Genomic DNA, 9,167 nt, shown 5'->3' with positions numbered 1-9,167 from the left:
GCGAGAGAGAGACACACAGAGAGCGCTACCATCAAAAAGGGGAAAGAAGAGCTCAAGCTGAGAGACTTATTAATTGCTAAGAGCTGCTCTGCCACCAGCCATGTGAGTACCTAACAATGATCACCTTTTGCACAGATGGTCAGCGATCAGGCACAGACACTTTCTGTCCTTTTCTTCCTCCCTCCCCTTTCTTATTTTTTTTATTCCCCTCCTGTCTCCCTCTCTCCCACCCACCTTTTTTTTTTTTTCCCCTTCTTTTTAGTTTGAGTTTGCACGGCTTATTCCTCCCGAAGAGGAGGAATGAAACGTGGGCGAGCGCGGGGGAGAAAATGTGCCGGCGAAGAGGAAGGAAGGAAGGAGTGGTGGAGGGAGAGGAGGAGGGTTTGTTAAGCGATCGCCTTGTCCCCCGAGTCCGAGCCGGCTGGGAATTAGTAACAGCGAGATAACGGAGATTGTATCCCTCCCTCTTCCTCCGCTCTGCTTTTCCTGGAGCGCTCAGACCCCCTGACGATTATTACTCTGGGATCAGCGCGGGTAACAAGCTGTATTCATCAAACCCCACTTAGGGGAATTGAAAAGGAAATATTTTAAAAAATAATAATAATAAAAAAAAGGAGAGCGGGGATAAGGGGGTTTGATCGCTCCGCGTACAGCAGTACTGGCCGCCAGCCGCCAGCCGGCTGTGCAGGCAGGTAGAAAGAGCCGGGAGAGCAGCCCGGTCCCTCGGGCTGTGCGTGCGATTTTGGGGACGGGGGAGCGCCCCTTCCCCGGCGCGGACGGCAGCGCGGCCCCCGCACACTGCTGCTGCCCCCCGGGCTGCGCCCCTGCCCCCCCCCCCCCCGGGCTGCGCCCCTGCCCCCCGCCTGCGCCCTGCGCCCCTCAGGCAGCCCCGGCCCGCGGCGCGGTGCGTGGAGCCGAGCCCCACGCAGCGGGCAGGGCACGGCTCCGCACGTGGGTCTAAGAAATTGCACAGTTGGTTCCGGAGCGGGGGAAAATGAAATCTGTAATAGGCAACGTGGCTCTGGAAAAGGTAGGTGTCCTGGTTTGTGGAGGAATGCAGGGCTGGGAGACTCTTCGCGTGGAAAGGAGGGGTGTGGGCAGAGAAGGCGAATTTGCTTCCAGCATGGAGAGGCGCTTTTCCAAAGCAGCACTTGAGCTCCAATCACACACTCTCAGGTTAGCGTAGCATTAAATTAACAGGGTCGGGGTTATCCAGGGCATTATACTGTGTGCCCGGGATGTAACCTCTGCTCATTTATACACAAAGAAGAGGGAGAGACGGAGTTACACCTGGAAAGCCAAAGAGCACGGTGAGTTATCGGTATTTGTTCCTCTCCCTCACATGCCTGTGAACAAAGTTCAAAGGCAACCGGTGCGTGCCCGGGTCCGCCGGAGCCCACTCCTCCCCCCAGGGGCTGCAGCGCAGCCGCGCCTGGTGCCGGGACCTCCACCACGGTCCCCCGGAGCCGAGCCCCCGCAAAAGAGCCAGGAGAACTCGCGGTATCTTGGTTATAACTTTGCTGCTTTACGGGGGGGGGGGGAGGAAGAAAAAAAAAAGGAATAAAAGAAAAGTGACTTGGACGCAGCGCTATTTATAGGTGGCAGTAAAGCCTCCTTTTCAATAAGCAGCCGTGGAAAAGAAGCGTCAGAAAACCGGCTGCTGTATTGATTCAAGGTGCCGGCCGGTCAGAGCCCTGCTAGCCAGGCTGGACCTACAAAGTCACGGCTCCTCTCGGGTTAGGCGGCGAGAGCAGGAATAGGCTCCGCGTTTTGCTGACCACTGGCTTGGACACGAGTCAGTTCCCCAGCACAGGTATAGGGCACAGGAGTGTGAGGTGGAAGACTTTCCCCTTTTCTTTCAGACACACACACACAATACAGGGCACCCGCAGGGCTGAAAGTGGGCCAGGGCTACACGGTAGGTATCAGATCACACAAAGCAGAGGAAAGAAATCCAGTTAAAAATACATTAGTTGAAATCAGAGGACGAGCTTGATTTTTTTTTTTTCTTTTAAACAAAGGTGCACGTTAGAACAAGCTGGAAGCACTTTGTGCCTGACGGGAGCCCCCACGCCCATTGGAAATAAAGCAAGGAGCTGCTCTTTCTTTGCATCTTTTAAACCTTGTTTTAATTAGAATTGCTAAAGTAGGACACCACGGTGGAAGATGTTTTCAAGTATCCACCTACCTTTCTGCTGTAAGCAGAATTGCTGCCTGCTAAATTGCTTGAAACGCAAAATTCTGCCCCACCCCCAGCTTGTTTTGGCACCTACTCACCCTTTCCCCCCCCCCCCCCCCCCCCCCCCCCCCCGAAATTGCAATCGCTTGTGAAAGGTTACTCCATTAGAAGGAAAAGAGAAACCCCAAACAACCAGCAGTAATGAGATGAGTGGACGCCGAGAGCCTCTCTTTGCTCTGTACAGCAGAAAAGGGTTTGGACAGAAAGCGTCCCTCAAACTAAAGCCTTTTTTTGGTTTGTTGGGTTTTTTTGTTTGTGTTTTGTTTTTTTTTTAAGTCCCAAATGGGGCGTATCCTTACCCTTCTCCTTTAATTTATTTGATTAAATCATAACAAAAACAGACTCATCCCCTTCTGCGAAACCTTTTACGTGGAAGGCAAGCAGTTGGCTTTAGCTCACTACGGGCACCGGCTGGGCTCAGGCTGTGCTCCCGTTCGCGGGCAGCGTTTCACGCAAACGCGTGTTACAGCTGTACCTCACGCTCCTCACCTGCAAGCCTCAGGCTTGCAAACTGGTTATCTCCTTCCCCACTTGTCTCTGATTTCGCTAAGAAGGGCTGCCCGTGGCAGGGGCTTGCGGGACGAGGGGGCTCTGTCCCGCGGGGGGTGGTGCAGAGGGCGCCCGGCCCGGTTTATGCTCGGCACCGCTTCTGCACCGCACCCCGCCTCCGCACCGCGCCCGCTGCCCCACTCCGCTCCCGGTTAAGGGCTAGATTAATTTCGCCTTCATGAAAGTGAGGTTCTATTAGCTCGCTTCTAGTTTAAATTAAAAAAAAAAAAAGAGAGAGAAAGAAAGAAAAAACCCAAAACCCTCCTAAAAGTTTGTTGGGTAAAGCTCGAATTTTCTTCTCTTATTGCTCAAATGAAGAACCGCGTCAATTAACTCCAATTTGGAAACGCCTGCCCGAGAAGAATAATGGTAATTCCCCGTCCTTCTCTGAAAGGTGGCTGCCGCATGGCATTTAGCGCGTGTGGCCCTGGTAACCCGCTGACACGGTGGCTCCCCTGCCCGCCCCCCCGCCGCCCTCGGCTCTCCCACCCCCTTGGCTTCGCCCCGGGGCCAGGCAGCCGCGCCGGGCGCCGCTCCCGCCTTCTGGGGGTGCCCCCGGCGCCCCCTGTCCTGCCAGAGCCCCCCGCCCCCTGCCCGCAGCCACCCGGGGCTTAACACCTTGGCTGGGCTCTCACAGCCAGCACAGCACGGTCACCGTGGGAAAAGAGTTACTTGCCCCCCGATAAGAGGGCAGGGGCCGCGTAGCAACAGGTAACGCGGGCACCTGCAGTTTTTCAAGGGCATTTAACTGCTGACAGAGGGAGCAGGAGGTTTGCGGAAGGGTCGCATTCGGTAAGAGGGGGTGTGAGAGGAGAGGAGCATCTAAAAAATGGTCCTTAGTGGCACTTTAACAAAAGTTTAACGTTGCTGTGAGGGCGACAGGACCTCTGTAGCTAAACGGGAAGGCTGCCTTGCCTCGGCGTCTTGCTCGCTGGTTTCTCGTGGTCCCCAGGAGCCCCGACAGCCGCCCCCTGGAGCGGCCCCGGCCCTGGGACGCGCGGGGCCGGGCACGTGTTGCGCTCCGGGGGAGCGGGACGACCCCTGCCTCTGCGGGGACCCGCCGAGGATGCTCCGGGCGCCCGGTGCGGGGCTGGGGCAGGGGGAGGGTACGGCTGCGTGGCGGGGGGGAGCGGGACAGCCCCCCCTCTCTCCCCGACTTATTTCATCGTTGCTTTTGAGGGCACGGCAGGAGCGAGCGCTTCGCGGCCGGGCACAAACCAGACCTGAGCAAGCCCTCGCAGGGTGTGTGCGGGGTTGTCTGTGTGTGGAAGGGGGGCTCATGGCCAGGGCAGGGGACCCACGGCCACCCGGGGGCCGGGACGCCCCGCGGGGGTCCCCCGCTGCGGCAGCCGCAGGAGCCGTTGCGGGGCGGGCAGGGCTGCCCCTGGGGCACGGCGGGCGGGGAGGGTCCCTGGGCTGACCCGAACGGGGGGAGCTCTCCCCTCCCCCCCTTCCCCTCCCCGGCTCTTTGTTCTTTGCCCCTTTGTTCTCCCTTTCCTCGGCGTTTGCCCTAAGTTTCCCGGGGGGTTGGAGGTGCGGAGGAAAGTTGCTGAAAGCTGAGGAATTACAGTAAGTGGATGCCGGAGCAGGGACAAGAGGCGGGGGGCCCTTCTCGGGCTACGAGCCGTTCCCCAAATCCCGTGGCTTTGTCTGCCCTCGCCGGGGGCCGGCGAGCCGCGCTGCAGCGGGCCGTGCTGCTGCTGGGGCACAGGGGACAGGGGGCTCCCGTGGCCACCGCGCACCCCTGGGGACCATGCACCCCCTCCTCCAGGGGAAAGCATCCCGGTGGGCAGCTGTCCCTACCGGCCTTTCTGGTGGGAAAGGGGAAAAAAAACCCGTAATAATCGCTGAACATACTGTAATGAGACGAGGCTGTAGGTCACGGAGAGGATTTCTGAATGTTCGATTTTAGGGCACGTGTATTGGTTTGAGTTGCACAAACCCAGCATGGATTTGGCTTCATGGCTTTATTTTCGGTGGTTTTCCTGCTGGCGTGGCAGGGCTCTGGTGAAGTGTCAGGAGTTAAACAAGTTGGTGTTTACTTTCAAAGCAGATGGAATATCCTCACAGAGCAATGGCGCAGCTTAAAAGGCAGCTTTAGCATGGCTAATGGGAGATTGCAGCATGGTTTGGTATTGACAAATGGAACACAGCTTCCTTCGAAAAGGAAAACCTCTTCGGTCGGTTCAATATGTACAGCCTTATCCTGTCTTTATTAATCGTAATTAAATGCTAAAGAACTAAAGCTTGTTTTACCTTTCACTAAGAAATCACTGAACTTTGCAAGTACCAGTTAGCACAGAATTCTTCCCTCTCCCCCGATATATTAAAGTAGGAAAACATTTGGGTGAGTTAGGTATTAGGAAAGGTGATGTAAAAGGAAGTTTTAGTCTGGTGCATGGGAGCAGGCCACAACAGGTTACAGACAGAGCCAGGTTTGAGTCCCAAACTCCAGCAGACTTCCCTGACAGCACTGCTACGCTCCCACCTTTGTAACTGAGGATATAATGGATGAATATAGCACTTCGGCATGTGTTAAAAAGCTGCTTGAATGTAATTCTCATATTTCTTGTAATCAAGACAATGCCCATATATAAAAACAGTAAATATTTATGTAGGGATCATATAAAATTATTTTTTAGAAACGATTATATTCCACAGTACTTTGTATTACATTAAAAAGGCTAAAACTGTTTATTATGGTGAGACAAATTTCCAGAATTTCTATACACTTTTCTGATATGAAACAAAACAAAGTTGAGAAATAAGGTGACATGAGCTAGGAGTTGACTAAATCAGTTTTAGATTGGGGGTTTGTCAATGTGCATATGCTAATAGGGATCATACCATTCTTCTGGCAGATGTTAAACCCCAGGATCGATTTTTCAAATGAAACAGGTTTTGATTTGAGGTGATGTGGGGTCTGTTCTTCTGGCTTTGTTTTTTCCCGATGCTGAGGGGATACAATCCCAGTGAGAAGTCTGGGAACCTTGCAACTGGAAAATACCAGCTTTAGGTATTTCAAGCTGGAAACTGAAACACAGAATCTGTCCTTGAAAACTTTGACCTTTATTATTTAGGAGTGTCGTTCACAGTTGAATGTAATGATAGGTCACTAGCAAAGTAGAGAAAGATACGGGCGTCGTGTTGGATGCTTTGGTGATAGTTCGATTTTCTAGCTGAGTATGTCTCTGCACACAAGTCTACTAGCTTATTGCTTAAATCCAGAGGTCGGCTGCGTTACTTACTATTCTGTTTATATCTCAGTGCTCATAATGTGTTGCTGCAATATCCAGCTAAAAATGTTCAATGCCATTTACAACAAGGAATCTGCCTTAAGCAATACTATAATCAGTAATAGCTAATGTTACCGAGAGCAACAGTTTCAACAAATGACTTGCCGCCACAGGAGTTAACAAAGGTACAGCTGTAATTGTGTTCAGAACTAAATAGAAGCAGCTATCGAAGAGGAAAAATATAAATTTAATTGGAAAAATGGATCTTACACAATGCTGTGTGCCATCAATAACGGTTGCTTCTGTCTCGGTAATGGTGACAATTAGAGGGCCAAGCCATGTTAGTGGGTACTTGTTCAAACAGAGGGTTTCTGCAGCATAAGAAAAATTAATTTCTGACTGAAAAGCATCCACTGAAGAAAAGGTGGTTGCATTTATCTACATGTCAATTAATCTTCCCCTTTTGCTCGTGCTTTTTACTGGCATACATAGATTTCCTTTCAATAGATGAGAAACTTATATATATCTTTTAAAAAACAGACAACCCCCTGCTACTTCCCTTGGAGGCTCTGACGTTGAATACAAGTTACTAAGTATTGCACTGAATTTCAGAGGGCAAATCTAAATATACAAAAATGGCTTGGGATTTTGTTGTCTTGGCTTTTGGAGCAGGGGACAAAAGTACTGAACTGTAGTAGTTCGCTAAGCTACCGAGTTTAAATGAGATGTCAGGCAAGACCTTTTACCTCTGATTTTTTATCACCTTTGTCTGTTGATAAACGCTTGGAGCAAATGAGAGGAAAACAACCCTAACATTGCTTTAATTTTTACTTTCCTCGCACTTGTTGTTATATCTAAGCAGTTCTGAACAGCATCGGTGCAGAGGAATATGGTATAAAATCAGAGCAAGGAGGAAATTAAAAATGAGCACTCTGTGCTTTATAATAGATACCTTTAGGCACAGGTGTGAATAAATACTGATTCGTTTATACAGTTCTTAAATGGAAAAGCCTTAAGTTTACAACAAAGATAAACAGTGTGTCGTGGTGCATTTAGCAGATGCTGGTGTGCTAACTTTAGGAAAATGGAGAGTAGCAGTCCCCTCGACATCCCTGCAGAAAATTAGATCTTGCCAGAAAGGAGAGCATATAACCATAGCAGTTATGTTGAGAATGGATGGTTAACAGCTTTAATACTGTATTTATTTTATTAGTTTACCTCAGTCTTAATAAATCTAAAAGATTTTTTCTTATAAATGCCCATGTTTTATTCTATAGGTATATACTTAATAAAACTAAAAAAGCCTTCAGAATAATGCAAATCTCGGGCTTTTGAACGTTGTTTGCAAGGGCCTTTACGTGCTTACTACGTGTGTAAAATTACCACTAACAGTAATAAGTAGTGGTACATGTTGGCTAAGATACAGTTGCTGAATAAATAGCAATTATTTAGATTGGTGGCTTTTGGGGCATTTTTTACTGTTATGTCTTGTATAGAGAGACCCAGAGCCCATTTCATCATGCAGGTTTAGGAGTACACTTAGGGTCTTGACAGAATGTAGTCAATACATTTGCAACAAAAACTGATGATAATGATGTGTTCCCAAGTATTCCATCTGTTTTGAAATTTGTCATAGCTAGTGAATAGTACAGTAGTAATAAACTTAGAAATTACTTCCCCATATTTATATTCTGTCACAAAAGGCTTCTTATTCGAAGCACAAGAATAAGTATTTATCTCTGTTTTCTTAGTGACTCATGACCCCAAGGTACAGCACTGGCATAATACATGCAATGTCCCTCCCTCAAAATACTTGCAAGAATAATATGTTATTGCCTATTTTTTCAAACATAAATCGGTAATGTGTGACTTTGGCTCTAAGCACAGAGGGAGAAAAGGTGATAAATCAATAAAAGTTCATTTTAAGGAACTGATTAAGATAAAGGCTCCGTTCTGTTTCTGTTGCAGTTAATGCCAAGACTCCCGTGACTTTGAATAGCTTCCTCTTACTGTTTGGGTTGTGGAAATGCTCAGAAATCCCAGCCAGTGTTTTGGTTTTGTTGTGCAGAAACACATACGAGTAATATAGTCGTCTTTGTTGAAGGCTACAGTTTACAGGCCCAAATTTTTTTTGTATAATAGTTTTGTATTTCTTATCACATATAGTAGGTTCTACGCCACACCCTCCCTCCCCCTGGAATCAGTTAACCAAATCCATAAGCAGCGTATTTGATATTTTGTGTTAACTTTTTCAAACCCTCATCCAAATACAGGATAACAATGATTTGGGTTTTTTTTTTTTTTGTTTCACTTGTATCAAATACAAATCCTTACGCTGGTGTCAGTCTTGGAAGCTGCCAAAGAACTGTTGCTAAGTTTACCGTCCATTAATGACGACTGTTAAAATGAGTGAGGAACTTGCAACATTTTTCTTCCAGTTAGGAAAATGTTCACACAGAACGGAACTAGGTAATTCTGTGTGTATGTTTATCAGTCAATGCTTACGAACAAATTAGATCGGTATTTAACATCTTTTTTTTTTTTTTTTTTTCCTTATTCATCTTTTTATTCACAAAAGCGAGGCATCTAAATATGCTTGAAATTTAAAACGTTAGAACTTTAAACAAGGAATGAAAATAGTGCAGACTTCTGAATTATAAGTTAGAAAAATTCTTCTGTTTCTAGCTAGGATTTTCTCTGAATAATTGTCTTCCCTTCTCCCTCTCTGTTTATCTTGTCTGCTTGAAAAATGTTGGAAGTAGTATGTATTTTAGTGGGATACAGCATAGTGACTCCTCCATGTTCAAAGGATGCTTGGAGCTCTTCATATGATATCTTTGCATCAGTAGAAAGCATTAAATATTTTTATGCAGATTGAATCTTTTACGTATGGCGAAAATACAGTAATCCAGTGAGGGTTTCCACTGATACATGGAAATCAAAAGATTTTACAGCTGTACACATACATATACTGCTATTGACATCAGGTACTTCTGGGGTAGGTGGTAGTGGTGTATTCAGGGAAGAAACAGAAATAAATGGAGCTTATACTTCTAAATTGGGTGATACCAGCTTCTCTTGTACACTCAGTAGATAAATTTGTACTTTTATGGTTTTCCTTTTCTTATGTGTTATAACATCTT

General features: G+C 47.7%; 1 protein-coding gene across 8 annotated transcripts in view; it reads left to right on the top strand.

Moving 5' to 3' along the window:
- Positions 1–6: 6 nt before the first annotated feature.
- ESRRG (estrogen related receptor gamma) overlaps positions 7–9,167 on the top strand; it is a 406,419-nt gene continuing 397,258 nt past the window's right edge. For 2 of the 8 annotated variants that reach the window (XM_037406043.1, XM_037406044.1), the window contains exon 1: positions 23–102. In XM_037406043.1, coding sequence (XP_037261940.1) covers positions 101–102 — 2 coding nt within the window. In that variant the 5' untranslated portion in view covers positions 23–100. Of the gene's footprint in view, positions 103–1,243; positions 1,311–9,167 lie in introns of those variants that run through there. The other 6 variants (XM_037406059.1, XM_037406060.1, XM_037406050.1 and 3 more) reach the window with 5 other exon arrangements.

This window comes from Falco rusticolus, chromosome 12 (genome assembly GCF_015220075.1).
Source record: "Falco rusticolus isolate bFalRus1 chromosome 12, bFalRus1.pri, whole genome shotgun sequence".
Lineage (NCBI taxonomy): Eukaryota > Metazoa > Chordata > Aves > Falconiformes > Falconidae > Falco > Falco rusticolus.
This window is presented reverse-complemented; position numbering and strand designations above follow the sequence as displayed.